This window comes from Tiliqua scincoides, chromosome 3, assembly GCF_035046505.1.
Source record: "Tiliqua scincoides isolate rTilSci1 chromosome 3, rTilSci1.hap2, whole genome shotgun sequence".
Lineage (NCBI taxonomy): Eukaryota > Metazoa > Chordata > Lepidosauria > Squamata > Scincidae > Tiliqua > Tiliqua scincoides.
Genome location: NC_089823.1, coordinates 63,778,332 through 63,797,906, shown reverse-complemented (window position 1 = coordinate 63,797,906; position 19,575 = coordinate 63,778,332). Strand labels below are relative to the sequence as shown.

The 19,575-nt window shown below is 41.5% G+C and overlaps 1 protein-coding gene across 2 annotated transcripts in view; it reads left to right on the top strand.

Annotated features, from left to right (window-relative positions):
• Nucleotides 1-14,331, top strand: part of DSCAM (DS cell adhesion molecule) — a 300,249-nt gene extending 285,918 nt beyond the window's left edge. The window contains exon 31 of one of the 2 annotated variants that reach the window (XM_066619665.1): nucleotides 14,042-14,331. In XM_066619665.1, the coding sequence (XP_066475762.1) occupies nucleotides 14,042-14,331 (290 nt within the window). Of the gene's footprint in view, nucleotides 1-13,987 lie in introns of both variants that reach the window. The other variant, XM_066619664.1, reaches the window with a different exon arrangement.
• The last annotated feature ends 5,244 nt before the right edge of the window (nucleotides 14,332-19,575 follow it).

The window sequence follows — 19,575 nt, the reverse complement described above, 5'->3', positions numbered from 1 at the left end:
AGGAAGAGTAGGAGTTGTACTAGAGAAGACCAATGAGCACTAATATATATACAGTATCCATATCATTAAGGGCATTTATTTTACCTCCTCAACATTACAGGACAACATTCACAAACTGCCCCAAGATTCTAACAGCAAGTTGTGAGACTGTCAGTTTTTGCTTCACAAAGGAATTGTGAAGCATGGGTTCTGGTACTGAGACAATGATATGAGCAGGCAAGTGAAATATCAAGCAGAGTGGGTGGTGGAACTTCAAACAAGAATGAACTGAGTATGAAGGAGTCTTTGGGAAAAAAACCTGGAAATCTCCAAACATTAGACTTGGTGGGAGGAAAAACTTCTAAAGACTTCCTGATTTTGAAATTACTCTTCTGTGTTTCCACCTCACAACTGATTTTAAAATATGCTTTAATTATAATTTAATGGATATAATACAAAATGCATTACTTGTTATCTGGAACATATCAGTGATATTAAGTCGCACAATTCCCACATTCTAAAAAGTGGGTCCTGGTGTTAGAAAGTTTGAAAACTCATGCTCTAACTGATCTAGAGGCTTTTCACTGTGTCAGTGTTAAAATTTAGCAAAATCTCTTGAGTCTCTACATCCCTGTGTCTTATATTATTTGACTAATTTTTCTCTTATTTATTTAACAAGGATATGTTTAAATGTTGTACCTTGTAGCTTCTTTAACAGATGTATCAACATAGAACATGTATTCAGATGTTTTGCAGCTATTTGGATATATTATCTAATACTCAGAGTAATTTGAATATAAACATCTAATTAAATCAGTGCCATGAGATATCTGAAGATTCAGTTAACTGAGTATAAACAAAATTGCAAATATTACTTATATGAAGGAATTTGGTATAGGTAAGTATGTGTGTTAATTACCATTTTAGTAAAAGAAAAGAGGTTGCCACAATATTGTAAACATTGAGATTGCACTGTGAGGTAGCACAAATATATTGTTTCCTTTTGGTTTTCTTGCAATAATATTTCAGAGATTATACCATGAGTTGTGTGAGCAGAAGGAAGCTCAAGCAAGGGAACCTTCCCCCCTCTCCAAAGCCTTTCCTGAGAATTAGATAACCTAGGAATGCCTCCCTCCCACCTCCCCCCCACCTACCATTTCTCCTTGTGTTGGCCCAGCCGAGCCGACGCAAGAGTCAAGGAAGACGCCGGCACAGAGGCTTCCATCAGCCTCCGCAGGCTGGTGTTTCTCAGAGCGCCAGCCCAGCTTCTTCTCAAGGACTTGCTTCAGCCCAAGAGTGCCTCTGGATTGTGCCCTAATTCAACTTTAGTCCTCCCAATTTCACTAATATATGAATGTCTTTCATCCCTGTTTCCTTCAGATTTAAACAAATAATAGATTAAGGGAACAATCCAGACCAGCAGATGGCCCAGTGCAAGTCCTTTGCGCCAGCCCATGGAGGCATTTTGGGACAGGTGAGGGCAGCCGCTGGGCATTCCTGGGAGTGGGTGGGCTGGGAGCATGAGGCAAGGTCACTTATGCTGAATCCTAGTCCGGTTCCTGGTCGGCCCAGGACAGTCTGATCTGAATAGATCCGTTGGAGCTGCCGTGGCTCTCCCCAGGGTAAGGGGGAAAAGTTTCCCCTTGCCTAAGGCCAAGCCTCAGACAGCCCCAAACCTGCGCTGGATACATTGCAGGCCCACTGGCCTGCCTGTTGCAGCACAAGATAGGATTAAAACCCCACTTTATTTCCAGCTTAATTACCTGGTGGGAAAAAACTTATATCTCCTTAAATACTTCTCCTTTAGAATTATGTCATAACCTATAAGAATCAAATAGGAAGCCCCTATGGCCAAGTATCATTTTCCCATTCCTTATACCACAAGGGCTGCTAGTTAGAAGAAGGAACTGCAGGCATTACAAGAGAGGATACAGGTGCCACTGAACATAAGAACATAAGAACAGCCCCACTGGATCAGGCCATAGGCCCATCTAGTCCAGCTTCCTGTATCTCACAGCGGCCCACCAAATGCCCCAGGGAGCACACCAGATAACAAGAGACCTCATCCTGGTGCCCTCCCCTACATCTGGCATTCTGACTTAACCCATTCCTAAAATCAGGAGGTTGCGCATACACATCATGGCTTGTACCCCATAATGGATTTTTCCTCCAGAAACTTGTCCAATCCCCTTTTAAAGGTGTCTAGGCTAGACGCCAGCACCACATCCTGTGGCAAGGAGTTCCACAGACCGACCACACGCTGAGTAAAGAAATATTTCCTTTTGTCTGTCCTAACCCACCCAACACTCAATTTTAGTGGATGTCCCCTGGTTCTTGTATTATGTGAGAATGTAAAGAGCATCGCCCTATCCACTCTGTCCATCCCCTGCATAATTTTGTATGTCTCAATCATGTCCCCCCTCAGGCGTCTCTTTTCTAGGCTGAAGAGGCCCAAACACCGTAGCCTTTCCTCATAAGGAAGGTGCCCCAGCCCCGTAATCATCTTAGTTGCTCTCTTTTGCACCTTTTCCATTTCCACTGTGTCTTTTTTGAGATGCGGCGACCAGAACTGGACACAATACTCCAGGTGTGGCCTTACCATCGATTTGTACAACGGCATTATAATATTAGCCGTTTTGTTCTCAATACCCTTCCTAATGATCCCAAGCATAGAATTGGCCTTCTTCACTGCCGCCGCACATTGGGTCGACACTTTCATCGACCTGTCCACCACCACCCCAAGATCTCTCTCCTGATCTGTCACAGACAGCTCAGAACCCATCAGCCTATATCTAAAGTTTTGATTTTTTGCCCCAATGTGCATGACTTTACACTTACTGACATTGAAGCGCATCTGCCATTTTGCTGCCCATTCTGCCAGTCTGGAGAGATCCTTCTGGAGCTCCTCACAATCACTTCTGGTCTTCACCACTCAGAAAAGTTTGGTGTCGTCTGCAAACTTAGCCACTTCACTGCTCAACCCTGTCTCCAGGTCATTTATGAAGAGGTTGAAAAGCACCGGACCCAGGACAGATCCTTGGGGCACATCGCTTTTCACCTCTCTCCATTGTGAAAATTGCCCTTTGACACCCACTCTCTGAACAGAATCCAGAGCAGGGTAGACCAAGGAAGCTGGACAAGTACCACAACACATCTACTTTTCCTGGCTTCCTTGTCCTGGCCCCTCTTCACTGTTCTGTATAGAGCAGCAGAGAAAGGGCCAGGGATGTGCTCCAGTCACTCCACCTGAGTAAAGTTGTGAGTCACTGACCCAGAAACTCAGCTCGTGAGCCATGGTGTGCGCCTGTCGTGACTTCACTTGAAAAAATTTCAAGTTCTTTGAGTCACAGGTCTGAGTCATTTCGAGTTGTGAGTCCTTGAGAAAAAAATGCACAAAAGAAAGGAAGGTGACATACACAAGAACAAACACACAAAAGAGTCTGGACATGAGTCATTATGATTCCCAACTCTTTTTCTGAGTCACCGACCCCTGGTCGTGATTCAAGTTGGGATCAGTTATGTCCATGACTTGAGTGGTCAGAAACAGTATTTTTGCTTGATGAGTCAACACAAGTCAAGTGCCCATTCCTGGCAAGGGCAAAGGAAACAGGTTGGCTGGGTTGGCATGTGAAGCGGAGCAGGTAATGGTGGCACCACTGCCTCTTCTCCTCTTCCGCTTCTAAAATTAAGCAGAGGAGAGGGTGGACAGGCAAAAAGGGCTGTTACCCTTTCCTAAATTGAAGTGGAGGTGAGTGATGGGGTTGCCCATGCATCCATGAAGGGACAGCAGCAGAATTTTTGTATGGCTTCAGGTGACCCAGCTTGCTTCCTGCTGTATAGCTCCAAGACCTGCTGCATTCCTTCATTCTAGACAACCTCTCACTGCTTCCTAATTGACTTCCTAGCCTATCTAGGTCAGTTTCATCTAACTAGACCCTTCAAACCATTGGAACTATGGTCCTGGATCTGACTGTCTGCTCAGACTACAGGCTATGGCTTTTTATCTCCTCTGTCTCTGGACACCTGCATTCCTGCCATCTGCTAGGATTTAACTCCTCTTGTCACTCAATAGGGAGTGCCTGGCAGACTTCTTGTCTTGGATTTTGTTCTGGTTTTGTATTTTGTCTTCCTGCTGTTTATGTATTTCAGCCTCCATGCCAGGCGTTGCTCAATTTAAAATATCTATATATTCAGATGCATTACAGTGTGGAACAAAGAAATGACATTCTTTTTTCCTTTGGGGAAAAAATTTGTCCTGAAAACATTATTAAAGCAGATTGAAAAATGTGATCATTTTTCAGCATTGACAGTGAAACTAAACTTTCACTGTTTCCCTTTAAATGTGAAACTTCAAGCAATACTGTAGACAGTTTAATGTGAGGATTCCGTTTAAATCTCTCTCTCTCTCTCTCTCATATCTGTATATAATTTCCAAGTCTCTGATAATACAAAGTCAATGCCAAACCAAGTGATCGGTTTATCAGTAATCATACACAGCCCAATCCAATGTAACTTGCCCTGAATTTGGGCCTTGAACTGACCTGACAAATGCTCTGTTAATCTGTTGCAGCAAGTAAAGAATGTGATCTTGCTTTGATGAGACATAACTTGTAGGAAGACTGTCACAGGATATGTACTCGGCAACAATTGTTTCCATAGAAATGGTAACTGAGGCACATGGTTCATAAGGTCCTTGGGTCAGTTACAGGTATGATTACTATAACTGGTCTTGTACCTCCAGTGTTTTTCTTTTTACTATGCCAGTGGTTCTCAAACTGGGGCATCACGACGCCCCAGCCTGACAGCCCTGGTCTCTGCCCCCTTAAGGGGCAGGGGGGAGGCAAAGACAATCCCCTGGATTGCGCCTCTGATTAGGGCTCAGGGGCATGCTTCCACTCACCCCCGCCTGCAGCAGCCTCCCAGGGGTTCGGGGAGCCCAGCCTCAGCAAGGCTGTCCATGCAGCGCAGACCCCTGCAGCATGTGATCGCGACCACTTTTGGTTTTGCAATCGAAAAACAGGAGGTGGTTGCGATCACATTCTGCAGGGGTCTGCACTGCGTAGAGAGTCTTGCTGTGCCTGGTGCTGGGCTCTTCCGACCCCCAGGAGGCTGCTGCAAGTGGGGGTGAGTGGAAGCACACCTCTACGTCTCTCCACAGCAGCATGATGCTGGACATCGCACCACTGCCTTCCCCCCACCCTCACTGCCTTCTTCCCACCCATGCAAGGACTTACAGGCTCTCAAACTCTACCAGAGAGACTCTGGTAGACTATTGACTCTTGTTAGAAGTTTAGGTCCAGAACAACATAAAACTGCCTAACAGGAAGTCTGGCTAGTTAGTGTTGCCAACACTACTCATTCACACATATACGTGTCTTCCTACACATGTCATGTACATAAAATAACTGAAATTGAACCAAATTGGGGGAATTAGCAATACTTTCTGGAGTGAGAGGTCAAATTTAGCAGTGTTTTGGAATTGTTGATACGGGTGAACGGTGCAAACAACCTTAAAATGCTTCAAAATTAAGTATCAGTAACCACGAGACGTTTTCAAAAGAAGATAGAGTTTATTAAAGAATACAGTTGGACCTCAGTATCCATGGGGGATCCATTCCCAGATCCCCTGCGGATACCAAAACCCACAGATAATTAAATTCATGAGTTGTGGTCCAAGAAACCTCTGGACATGACTGGAACTTGTTTCTGGGCACATTTAGAGCCATTCTGGAGCCCATATAAGTCATACTCGGCCTCTATGGGTCTCAGAAATGCCCCCAGAGGTGTTTAAAGGGCGCTTTTTCATGAAAAAACCTCAGGGGGCTCACTCCAATCATCTCCAGGAGCTCAACTCCAGCCCTCCACCATAGGTTTGGAACCCAGGGTTAGTTAAAATCTGCGGGTTATGAATCCGTGGGTAGGGGGGTCAGACCTGTATCAGCAAACAAAGAAAAGGCATGTTTCCTTTCAGTTACTTTGCTTAGGAGATTAGTTACAGAGCTCTAAATGGTTGCAAATGAAAAACATACTTGTAAATAACTCCTGTTTGCAGAAATGTGGAGGCTTTCTGCAGGGAAGAAAGTGCCATCAAATGCAGCTAACTGGAGACGAGAGAAAGCAATGGAATTCGTCTGTGCTAAACTGAATTTCCTTCCCAGTAAGCCAAAAGAAGGCAATTCAGCAGGAAGCTTTGAAATAGGTACATGAGATTGAAGGCTTTTAGCAGGGAGAGAAAGAGAGAGAGGAACTGTTATGAGGCTCTAAGAAGTGGGAGGGGGGGAGGAGAGAGAGAGAGACCAGTCCTATTCTGTCCTATTCCTCTGAGATTTTAACCCTGCATGCAGGCAGGCAGCTCTTATTACAGCCAATTGATGGGTTTTCTCACCATCTTTTAATGAACACTGCTGCCCAGGAACCACATCACATTTAATTTCTTCTTTCCTCAGAAGCTAGCATCATCTGAGATTGGATGGAGAGGTGAATATGAGGGTTTGTCATGGACCAGACGAGGTGAGGTTGGAGGTAAAAGTGAGATAAGGCAGATGGTGAAGTGTGTGGGAGGCACATAGCCAAGAGACAGAAAGCCCTGGAGCAAGCCCTAATTACCCTCCTCATACATTTTCCCTTAATTTTGAGCCCTTGGTTGCTACAGCTAGAATGTTCTAAGCTTGAATATGAGAGCCTGAACTCTTCGCCCCAGTGGATTAATTAGCAAAACTAATGCAACATACTCTGTCAATACCCATCAGATCTGTTCACTGCTGGACTTAAGTAGACACAGTTGTTATAACTTCTATATAAACACACTTTATTTAGAAGAGTTGCACCAAGAATGTTAGGTCAGCTTCTGAACATTTGTCAGTTCATGCCAACCTAACAATTATGGAATTTACTTACGACCCAGATGAAGATGGCTGCTTGGATACAGTAGAGGTAGCATCTAGATCAGGGCTCACCAAACCCTGACCCATGGGCCAGATCTGGCGTGCACCAAAATCCCACCTCCCTGTGAGCACTGCTTACCGTTCTGCTGCTTGTTCATCACCCAATCTGGGCATTGGGATGCTCTCAGCAGTTGTGTCTATGCACCAACGTCCAAGCAGGCTCTGCACCAGGATATCCGGGGTACAGACACAACTGCCCAGAGCATTCCTATGCCCAGATCAAGTGACAAACAAGCAGCAGAATGGTAAGCACTATTCAGGACGGGGAGGGAGTTTTCATTGCATGTCAATCTCCAGTTTGGATACCACTGATCTAGATCTTTTGGCCATGTGGTTGCAACAATTCTGCCACCATACATAATGTTTAGACAGGTCTTGGGGGAAAAAAAACATTTTATGTACTTGGAAGCAGTGAAACCTTTTTGCTCTTTTTTGCTGTTCATCTGTGTGAACAGCAGGCAGACATGGATTCAATGGTCAGCAATGATTGCAGCTAGAAAAAGTGCTGTTGGTGTCCCAGAAGTGGCTGTATCCAAAGTGTGCTGGTTTTTCACATTATCTGCATGAATACCAGCTTAGTTCAGAAACTGACAAGATGTCCTAGGTGTCCTGCCAATCTTTGTGGCTCAAACAGCTGAGAGACCCATAAAATATTGCATGTGTTAAGGGATTCTGCCCTGCCTGCCAGAGTAGCATTGCTGCCCTTTGGTCAGGAGGCTGAGATGTGACAAGGAGTATCAAGTATTGTTTTGTAGTGACTGGTGGGTTGGGGTGAATTCTAGTGCAGTACATATGAAGTGTTAGGCTGATATATTTACCTTACTGAATTTTTAACCCATGCTTATTCCTGGAATACACTACAAGGCTTCTTCTGTTCTCAAATTAACTCTAGTGGTAAATGAGCTTCCTGTGACATTTTGCATTATTAAAGAATTTCCATTCAGTGTAGGCAGTCATCAGCAAGCTAGTAAAATGTAGGGTACATGAGTGATAAGTTTAATATGTTTTCTTTATCGAGTGACTGGAAGATCGGTTTCGGCATGTCCTCTTAAAAATATATGAACCAGCTTGCCTGACGAGCCAAGAATGGGAACAGAGCTTCTAGTATACTGTGCCTCTTCTATAATTCTTTCATGATTTATTCAGAATTTTTCCAAGATTCAATTCTGGAGTTCATATTGATTTTACACAGGAAGGTTCTTTTTCGCAAGTTTCTGCAACTCTGCGTCTGCATTAATATTGAACTATTGAGAGAGGACAAAAACCCAGCTAATCTGTAGCAAGGTTGAATCTAATACAACTGAACTCCCACTGACACGTTCATTTTCCCCCTTCTCTTTCATTAGTGAATAAAAACAGAACAAAAGAAGAAAAAAGAATACAAAGGAAAAAACACATAACATAAATCACATACATAAAGATAACAAGACATATTAATAAGCAACCTATTTATAAATCTCTAAGGAAGACTTCCAAATGCCCCAAAATGTATTCATGTGTAGTTGCCATCTATAAGTTATATGCCCATACCCCACTCTGCCCCGTTCCATTTTACTCCCTTCCCACCCTCGTTCTGCCCTCCCCCACCCCTCTCACCCTCCAGGTGACTTACTTGCTCCAGCAAGTAGTGGGAGAAGCTGGAGCAGGCAGAAAGGCGCAGGCCTTCCTTGCTGACACTACTGGAGCACCTTTTGCAACTGGTACTGACTGCTATATGGGAGGCAGATCCAGCACAGGAGGTAGTGGGCATAGGAGTGAACTCTCAGATTTATGAAGTAAAACACAGGGTTCCCACCCTGTCCCATAATGCTCCTGTCCCCATGCCAAGCACATCATGCTTATCATTGATAGTAATCTACAAATGTCTTCTCTTGTGATGTAAACCATTAACATGGCAAAAATGTTAATGAGGAATGTGCATTTGTCACAGTAACATGTTCCTTCTGTGAAAAAAGTGGATTGTTCCAAAGGTATGCTCTGCTGACCATCTCAGGTAAACTGTAGCAGGAGGTGATCAATTTTACATATTTATTGTTTAATGTTACTTATTTCAGGAATTACAATACTTTGAATAACATGATCCCACCCAAATGACCCAAGTGTACATGAATGCATCCAGCAGCAAGACTGCACGGATTTGGCCTCATCAGACAGTCAGCCCTTTTGCTTACCAACTGCTATCTCTCAAACAGCCAATTGGTCGCTCTCACAGATTTTCAAACCAAGTGGTACATGTGCAGCCCCAGCACCTGGATTGGGCAAGGAATGATATAAACAGCATTCATTGCACATATATGCTCCCCAACCAATTAGGAATAAGCGTAACGAAGAATATACTCCCAGGCTGAATTCATTTCTTGTTTAATAAAACTTTTCCAATTTTTATGGAGCATTCCTCATCACACAGCAGAAAAATATTTGGGGACTAAGAAATGCGGTTCATTGACTATTGTCGACTGGCTGAAGCCTAATGGAAAGCCGATGTTAACGTGAAGGTGAGCTAAGGCCTACAAAATTTATTATTGAATGGAGTATTATTGCTGAAAATTTCAAGTTTAAAAAAAAAAATTCCAAACAGTTTGTGCTGCTATTCTAAGTTATATTAGAAAAGCATCATTTCTGAATAGCTTTTGTAGTAATTAAGCCTCAGTTCATGAATTATTAAGCACACTTATTTTCAGTGCTCTTGAGTTGAAAGGTTTGCTTTCATTACTAATAAAGCCCACACACCACTGAAAAGAGGTAATTAGAGCATCAAAGGCAGTGGAGCATCTTATTACTTAAGACTTTGCCTAGAAACATTATCATTTGACTGAATTGTCTTTTAGCAGGCTCTGATAAATCTTCCGTATAGAGAAATGGGTATCTTTTCAATTATAAGAACTGAAAATCTAGCGAGTTTCTGCCATAGCTGTGCCTGTAAAAGAGGGGGGGGGGAGAGCCCGATGGATGTCTCTATGGAAGACCCAGCTTGACTTGAAATGTCAGGAACCCTGTAATCATTTTTCCTCACTTAGAAGCGTCCTTAGTGCCATCAAATCAAAAATTTATTTCATTTCACTGGATGACTAACCCTGACAGAAGGAAAGAAGAAAGATATGTGAAATGTGTCCTTTTCAGTAGGTTGTTTAAGTTGTGTGGGTTTTTTTTCCATAATCTTTTGAATTGTTACATCATCTATAAGCACCATAAAGATGGGTGTAATAAATGATGCACTACTAGCATATGAGCAGAAATGGCTATGTTTGATCAGGCCTATAATCTGACCCTGATCATTTTTTTAGTAGAGTTTGGTTAGAGGCACTTTTTCAAGTGGGTGTCCTCTTTTTAGCAGGGGGAGAGTAACTGACCCTCCTCACCCCAGCAGTGTCTTCTAGTGGCTGTCTGCTGGTGTTCTTTTGCATCTTTTTAGATTGTGAGCCCTTTTGGGACAGGGAGCCATTAGTTGTTTGTTTGATTTTCTCTGTAAACCGCTTTGTGAACTTTTCGTTGAAAAGCGGTATATAAATACTGTTAATAATAATAATAGTACTGCCAAGCCAGCAACAAACTTTTTTTTTACATATTGTGCACTGAAATAGAGAGTAGCATAGTATGAAGTAGGATGGGGACAGATTACCTATGCACAATCCTAAAGGCATTTCAGCAACCACACAGGTATAACTCAAAATACTTGAAATGTAGCAGAAACCTCTTATGGAGAGATTACAACTTGATTTGATAGGATTGATTAGATTTGATAGGCAGTTTGATAGGATGTCCATGGCTCTTCTGCCTCACACAGGAAGGATGCTGTAGCTTTGTCAGCACAAACCAATCTGTATGTTGTCAAAGCCATGCATATAATTGAATTATTCATTACTTAATGTTTAGGAAAAGACTATATGCTTACAAACAGTTCCGAACAACTATAATCAGTTCACTTGAACACAAATTTCATGTGTTCATATTGTGTATGGGGCACAAGCTGCAGTATAGGTTGAGCCTACTTATCCACAGAATTTCTTTCCACAGATCTGGCTCAACCTGAACTCTCCAAAGGTGGCCAGAGCTCTGCTCCAGTTGCCTCCAGAGGGCTTTCTGAAGCCCTCAGAGGCCGCACATGTCTGCCTGTGGGTTCTGCGGCCTTCTAAATGCCCTTTGGAGGCAAAATGTCTAGTTTTCATATGAAAACCAGAAGTTAATTTTTTTTAAAGGCATTAGGAGGGCTGGGGAAGCCTTCTAAAGGCATAGAAACTTCACTTCTGAGTGGATTTCCAAGGGCTTTAAGGGATCAAAAACTGCAGACTTGCTTATCCGTAGATTTTGGTAACCGGGGCCCGAGAGCTTGAAGGCTTACCCCTTGGTATGGGAACAAATGTTCCCTTTCCTGGAGGAGGCCTGCTAACTGCCCCCCTGCAGGATGGAACAGGTGCTCTGGTGATGCGGCTGCATCAGCAGAGGGGATTTAGGTAGGATTGGGTTGCTAAATATTTTGTGCATGGAAAATTCTCCAAACAACATGTATATACAGGATTTGTTTTCAGGTGTAACGACCATGTTTATTGGGTATAGTTTGTTAGCCGTACAGTCTTTTGTTAAACATTAACTAGTTCATACTCCAACTGATCTTTTCAATGCAACTTGTGTGTCTCAAGGAATAACAACCTATTGTGCAACAGCTGAGGCCTAGTGGAAATGATAAGATGGCAGGACTCCAAAACAGCAACTGTTGTTTGAAATGCTCACCATCATTGGAAACTCTTCCTCAAGGTTGCTGTTCATAGGACCAAATCAACCATGGAAAACACTGCTGTCTGTAAATGGCGTCACCTTAAGAAGACTGAGGATTGTAATTTACAGGTGTCCGCATCATGGAGCTACAGTTTTCAGAATTCCTTGGGGATGAGTAGCCCAGTTTAAGTCTATAGTGTAGACATGCCCTCCATCTTGCTATTCCCTGACTTCTCAAAGAAAAAGAAGCCTTATGGGGATTCCATGCTACCTGTCATTACTTTCCCACTCTGACAACATTGAGCTCCCCTCTGGTCCATATCCCTGAGTGCCATAGTTCCACATGGTCACCCTGGGGTGCCTGCATTTCTGTTTTAGTAAAGTGACTTTTCTGCATCCGTTGTGTTTTAAGGTGAAAAAAACTGGAGGAATATAAACTGCTGATTGCAAGCCCCTCAGGCACTTACCATTCTGTTTTCAATTGGTACCCTTATGTTAATGCTACAGAATGCTAGTCTATTCCCAAGATGGGAAACACACGCTATGCTAAAAATAGTCTCACATACATCTGTGTTGGAAACTTAGCTACAATAAAGCATATGGTGCCAAACAAAGCCTGCAGGAATAAACACAGATTCTGTCCAACCCTCTGAGTGATTTTCTCTGTCTATGATGTTAAATTAAGAATAGAATAGAAATGGTTTATCTTTTTGACAACAAGAGCATTGCTGTTGTTTATAAAGCCAGCTAAGGAATCTGCTTTATTTTAAAATACAGAGCAGCTTTCTGTTTTGTTAGTTTAGAAGGGGGAAACACGATGTCTCAAAACCCTGTTTGTGGCACAGGCGAGCTCATGTCCCTCTTTTTCAAAGAGTTCATAGAACTGTACTATTATTAGGAAAGTCTTGTGCTTTAAACTTTGGGCATGTTTCCATTATACATGGGTGCACTTTTGACAGCTAATGCTCAAGGGAGAGAAGCATATTTTAAAAGTTTTAAAACATTAATGAATGAATTGCGGGGATTGATCCATTTGGTTTCAATAAGAGCTACTTTTGTAACTGAAAATATATGAAATAACCCTAGTCTCAACTATATTCTAATTGGAACTGCAGAGGCTGTGACTCGCCAAACCAAACCAGTCTATCCGTCATGTATTGCAGCAGTGGTTTTCAAACTGGGGCATCACAACACCCCAGCCTGAAGACCTTGACCTCATTCCCCTTAGGGGGCGAGGGCAGGGGCAGAGGGGAGTCAGGGAGGAGGCAGCAATGCGATCCCAGGGCTGTGTCGCTCAGGGGGGCTGCAGGAACTGGGATGCACTCACCAGTGCCTGCAGCAGCTGTCCTGGGGTGCGGGGAGCCCTGCGCAAGCATCAGCAGGGCTCCCCAGCTTGTTAGAAGTGAAGAGTGGAGCGATCCCAGTCCCTGCAGTCCCCCTGAGCGACGCAATCCTGGGGATCATGTCGCTGCCTTCCCCCCGCCCCTGCTGCCTCCCACCCTGTCCCCACAAGGACTTACAGCAGTGCAAACTCTCTTAGAGAGTTTGAAAACAGCTGTATTACAGCCTACCAGGTGCTTGATCAGCCTCCGTGTATTTTTTTTCTTCAGTTTAAAACCCCAGGCCTAAATGCATCTACTTAGAATTAAGATGAATGAGTATATTACTACCTGATGCAATTTGGATTATGGTTCAGCCTCTTTCTGTAAGCCAGCCATTTTCAACCACTGTGCTGTGGCACACTGGTGTGCCACGAATGGTCCTCAGGTGTGCCTCGGGAATTTGGGAGAGAGCGTCATTTATCAATAGGACCACTGGGGATGTGAGCCCCCATTGACAGTACAGTGTGCCTTGTCAGTTGTCAAAAAGCTGGTGGTGTGCCTTGACCATTTTAGTGCCTTGCCAGTGTGCCGCAAGATGAAAAAGGTTGAAAATCACTGTAAGCACAACACCTCAGTGAGGAGAGATCATCCTGGCCTTCCCTCTCATTAAAAAGCATTCTTTTATCACAGTTCTTTGCATGCAAACTCTGCAGCAAACTAAATTTCAGGTGTTCTCAGATTTCATTTCTTTAGGTTAATATTGGAAAACAAGGCAGGGGTTGCTTCCATATGGTTCATAATTGTGTGGGGAGTGGTCTGTTTCAGCATCTCTTGCCAAACATTGAAACTCAGTATCCTGTGTATGTTTACTCAGAAGTAAGTTGTCCTGTGTTCAGTGGAGTTCACTTCCAAATAAGTGTGCCTGGACATTTCCTTGTATAGGATTATACTGTTCGTGCTTTTCATGATGATAATTAAGTGTGTCTATATATGCTTATCTTTTTTCTTTTTTACCTTTTCCCTTAACAGGTGACCTCATACATTTGCCACCGTATCTTAGAATGGACTTTTTGTTAAACCGAGGAGTTCCAGGCACTAGCAGAGACATGAGCTTAGGACAAACCTGTCTGGAACCTCAGAAAAGCCGAACCTTGAAGCGTCCCACAGTCTTGGAGCCAATACCTATGGAGACTCCATCCACAAGTAGAGAAGTACAGTCATGGCAACCTGGTGCCGTAGCAACATTACCTCAGCGAGAAGGAACTGAGCTGGGACAGGCAGCTAAAATGAGCAGCTCCCAAGAATCCTTGCTGGACTCCCGGGGCCATTTGAAAGGAAACAATCCTTACGCAAAATCGTACACCCTGGTATAACAAAAACAGCATGGCTGGACAGTGGCTGTAAATATTTAACAATTATAAAAAACAAATTCCAATCAAAGCTACCTTTTTTATTGAATTCCAATATTTATAATTAAAGAAGAAGATTGCCAAAATATTTGGGACAACAATGCAACTAGCAGACAGTGCAAAGACTCTCCTGCTTTTTTTCTGTCTGAGTGTGAACTTCATCTGACTGGACCTCTGAATTTTTTGGGAAAAGGAAGTCCAGTTTTTCTGATATTCACAAGCTTTTGCGTTTTTACTGATTTTCTACAAAGTGCATGGGGACTAAATAAAATATTTTAAACTGGGAATTACATCACACACAACTAAGAAGAAGGAAAACAGTAATAATAATAAAAATCACCCTCTGTGAATTGAACAGGGATATTTATTTGAGGAGGCAAAAAGCCTTTTGTCATGTTTTGCACACTTTTTTTAAAACTAGAAAATGGGTCCTTGATCAGTTATTTTTTCTTTCATTGTTAATTAGGATGAGTGCTGTCAGTCAGTGACGTGGGGAAGGGGGAAAATCAATTTCATTTCAGCATTTTCTTTTTTATATTATTTTAATGAGACACTCTTTGCATTTTGTCTATGCGAAATAAAAGGGTCTTCTGCCTTTATCTGTGTGTCTGCATCACCTTGCCTTGTTTTCAATTCTGCTGTATTTATCCAGCACTGGATAATCGTTTAGACCAGTGATTTTCAACCTTTTTCATCTCACAGCACACTGACAAGGCACTAAAATTGACAAGGCATACCGTCCATTTTTTGACAATCAACAAGGCACACCACACTGCCAGTCGGGGTCTCACAGTCCCCAAACAGCCCTATCAATATATAACCTCCCCTAAACTTCTATAGCACACCTGCAGCCCATTTGTACCACACCAATGTACTGTGGCACAGTGGTTGAAAATTGCTGGTTTAGACTTAGAATCATAACATCCACTGTCTTGACTGGAAGAAGCTTTTTTAAAAAACCATTGGAGAGATAAGAATATCTCAGGGACTTTCAGTGAGGGAAGGAAGCTGTTTGAATTCAAATTATAAAGCAATGCAGTTATTGAAAAATGATGAATATTCATGGTATGATGATTTTGAAATGAATGCTTCTGATGTCAACTTTTTCTTTAGATTGCTGACTTTTGGGCTTTCCCTGTCAAAGATAGGCACAGATCTAGGTAACCTGACACTGATGCAGTGTTGTAGTCTGCTATACTTGGCTTTCTCACTCAGAATCCAATGGATTACAATCTTCCTAGAGTCAGGAGGACATTCACCCCAGTTACATTGACTGGTGACAGGGAGGAAAAATGAGTTTCATTTTTTCTACTAATGTCTTACATGGCAGTTTACATGGATTTGTTTTCTGTTCATTTATTTTACTTGCTTAATTAACAAAATTCTCTAGTTAACAATGCAGGCCACATAACACTTATAGCTAAAGCTGATCTGTTGAAGCAGGTTGCCTGCTTGAGCATTAGAGAACTTACCCCTAAACTACCAGGTCTTTGTCAAAAGTGTGTGGGTATAATGAGGCTTAGCTACTATGGACAATGCAGCTGGGACAAATCAAGACCCCTCGTGTTAACAATCCATTGTGTATTTGAGGCTGCAATCCTGTGCATGTTTACATGGGAGTAAGTTACGAAGAACACAGTGAGATGATACATAGGCCAATAGGGCACATTCGTTATCTTTGAGCTTTTAGAACTAAAATGACATTTTCAAGAGTTATCAAAAATGTCTGGCAGCCTTCAGGCAACTGCCATTCTAAAATCCAGTACAGCCGCCATAGTTAAGCCATGCCTGTCTATTCCAAGAACTCACAAATCCACTCACTGCAACTGTGGGATTTCTCATTGCAGAGGGCTTTGCCCAAGCTCCAGGCCAACCTGTGGTTTCATTTGATTTCTGCCTCACAAAACATTGATCCATGTTTTTCCATTCCATAAGCACTGCTGCCACCAGCCATATCCATAGATGCTCTCTTGCATTTGTGATTTGCTGTGAATCCTGACTCATGGGATTTCACAAGGAAAGAACCTAGTTCTTTACAATAATCCTTTCATAGGTAGATCCTACCCTTTGATGATTTTTTTTTTTCAGGACAGTTTTCCCCCCTTGACACATCGTATCCAACAGTTGCCAGATGAAACCACACTGTCTAATATTGTTTCACTTCATGATATTAGACAGCGATTCCAGTTAACTCAATGTAATGTATGCATTTCTTCTTCTATAGGAAGAACATTGCTCTGATGTGGTTACTCTGTTTAAAACCTAAAATATGTAGTTACTTAATTGTGAGTCATGCATGCATAAAATTGCAAACTTGCCTAGGAAAGGAAATCTGAGGGCCAAACTACACGTTGTTTTAAATGTGTAGTACAGCCTTGTGTGTGTGTTAAGTTAAATAGCAGTTGTGGGTTGGGGAGATCAAGATTGCTTGGGGGGAGGGTCTATAACCAGTATAAGTTTGATCCAGCTTTTCTGCAGCTACTATTTAACTTAAAACATACACAGGGCCAAACTCTGTTGTGTAGTAATGTGGAGTTTAGCCCTCTCACATATCAAATTACAGAGAAAACAAGTCAAAGAAAAGAATGAAAAGTAATAGAAAATATTTTCACTGTGGGACACACAATGGCATTTTTTATACATGATGCTATTATTTTTTCCATATAGGGCATCTTGCAGGGATGTTGAAGGCTGTGATTCCCTTTTTATTTATATTTTTCTTGAAAAATGAAGAGATTAAAGAGACCTACAGAAACAACAAATGATGGAATATTTAGTCCCTTCTTAAACTTTTGGGAAAGCAATAATTCTGAAGTTACATTCTGTCCATATCTGATATCCCAAAAATTCAAAAATAAAGTAAATTTCTCTCAAAAGCAGTTTCATTTTTTCTTCCCTATAACTAAATGTATGAGTCAATTTTATTAACAGCATATTCCATATTCCCTTAAACTTCTTCTTAAAATTATCTTCCATATTCCATATTCTCTTAAACTCAAGCCACTTGATTTCCATGTCAGCACTAACTCCAACCTGGTAGTGACAGACCTCATATCAATTCTGGATCTTACTTCATAACAATGACTTTTACAGAGCCCACCAGAATTATCAAAAGGCCCTATGATAATTCCTAAACAGGAATGTCTTTAATTACTTTTACACTCCTTTTCAAAACATCATAACTAAAATAATCTGCATGGCTATTTCCAATAATATACATTAAAAAAAAATTTTTGTTGAAGGCTTGTGCTATCTGTCTATACAGATCCTTAAAATGATTTTCTCTCAAGCCTATTGAAACCCTAATTCATTTGTACACCCCAATTCATTTGTAAATATATGTTACCAGGGTGTGTGTTTCCCTAGCCTCAGTTTACATAACACCCACATTCTTTTTAATTAGTTAATTATTTCTATTAACACACACAAACATATAACATACATTTAGGAGTGCTAAATACCATATACCATTACTAATTAATCATACTATATCTCTTAATCTACCTACTCATCTATTTCTACCTCTTACTGATTTATTCATTTATTTATATAATATACAATTAATTTTCCCTAATGCCCTATACTATATTTTCTAAATATTCACTTTCTACCAAGCTTCTAACTAACTAGTTAGAACTAACTAGTTCTTTGAACTAACTAGTTAGTTCAAGTAAACTAACTTCAATTGCTCATTAATATGAAAACAATAATCTAATTACCAAAATTATCACCTCAGCTATTTCAACTCCAATCTAATTCTCCAATCTAATTACACTTTTTTCTTTGACATAATAACCACATATAAAACAATTCTTCCACACGTTTACATTTCCAGCTATATTTTTTAATACATTCCAATTCATATTTATCAATTTTGTTTTTTTTTTCTTCAAATAAATTTGGGCCATTGTTATTAGCTGAATAAATCCTCCAATTTTCTTTAACCCTCAGATTACCTCTCAGGGTTCTTTTTCTTTCTTACTTTCCATTTTTTCTCCTGTAATATCTTTAATAATTTATCTCTATAACAGAATCTGATAGATCCACACTTTCTTATATAGGGTGTGTTCATTCTTCCAGTTAACTGGGCTATATTTTCTCCTATATTTGTGATTTGTGCACTCCTGTTACTCTGTCCATCCTATCTTTCTTGATCTCCATCAGTGTCCTGTTGGTCATCCTGTTGATTTTCCTCCTTGTCCGCTTTTTCACTCCCTTGTATCTTCTGCTTGTTTCTTCACATCTTCCAATTGTTCCTTACACCATCTATCTGTTGGGAACGAGTCTCCAGACCGGCTTGAATCTGCGAGTACCAGCTCAGCTGTTGTCGCTCCATAACAAGCAATCTCTCCGTATTAATCAAGATTTTTTGTATCCACATTTCTGGAACAGAATCCATTTTGCAATTTCTCTCTAGTCCACTCGATGTCCACAATGTATTATTCTCCTTACTTTCATCACATCATTACTACTCTGCCATCTGCATTCCTTACATACCTCTTGCAGATAACAGTCCAGTGAGGTTAATGGAGAGAGAAACAAAATGCAAGAAAACAGTCTCACCATCTCTGGTACAGAGAAAACAAAGCTCTTTCAAATCTAATGAGAATTGTATTTATATCCAATTATGTCCAAGAATAATTCTGGATTTTAGTTCCCACCCAAGTTATAGTTGTAATTATAATCCACCACCAATTTATTTCATGACATAGAAAAAGAGCACTTTCAACCTCCTTAAAATCTCTCTTTAATGCCTCCAATACATCCAGGGCTTTTAGCCAAATCAGTCAATCAGAGCTGGGGACAATATTAACACTTACTTATCTTAAATTTCCAGCTTAAACTTTACACTTCACGCTTTTGTTTCTTCCTCCATATGGCATCTCAGCACGATGCCAGCAAATTGATTGCAGATCACTGCACCTCCCCCAATACTTTCACAAACAGTTAGACTGGGTGCCCTTCGGGGAGAAAGGCGGAATAGAAATCAAATAAATAAATAAAATTTCTCTGAAAAGAAAGCACCCCCCCCCCCGGTCAGGCTTTCAGTTTCCCAGATACCTGCACCGATGAGGATCTTGTCTCTCCTAACAAAGATCTTCAGTTCCCCTTCAGACCTGCAGTATTTGGGGGGAAACCAACTGTCCCCCAGGAGCTCCTGGGGACATGTCTGTTCGTCAACTGTTGGCTCCTCCTCCTCCATAACAC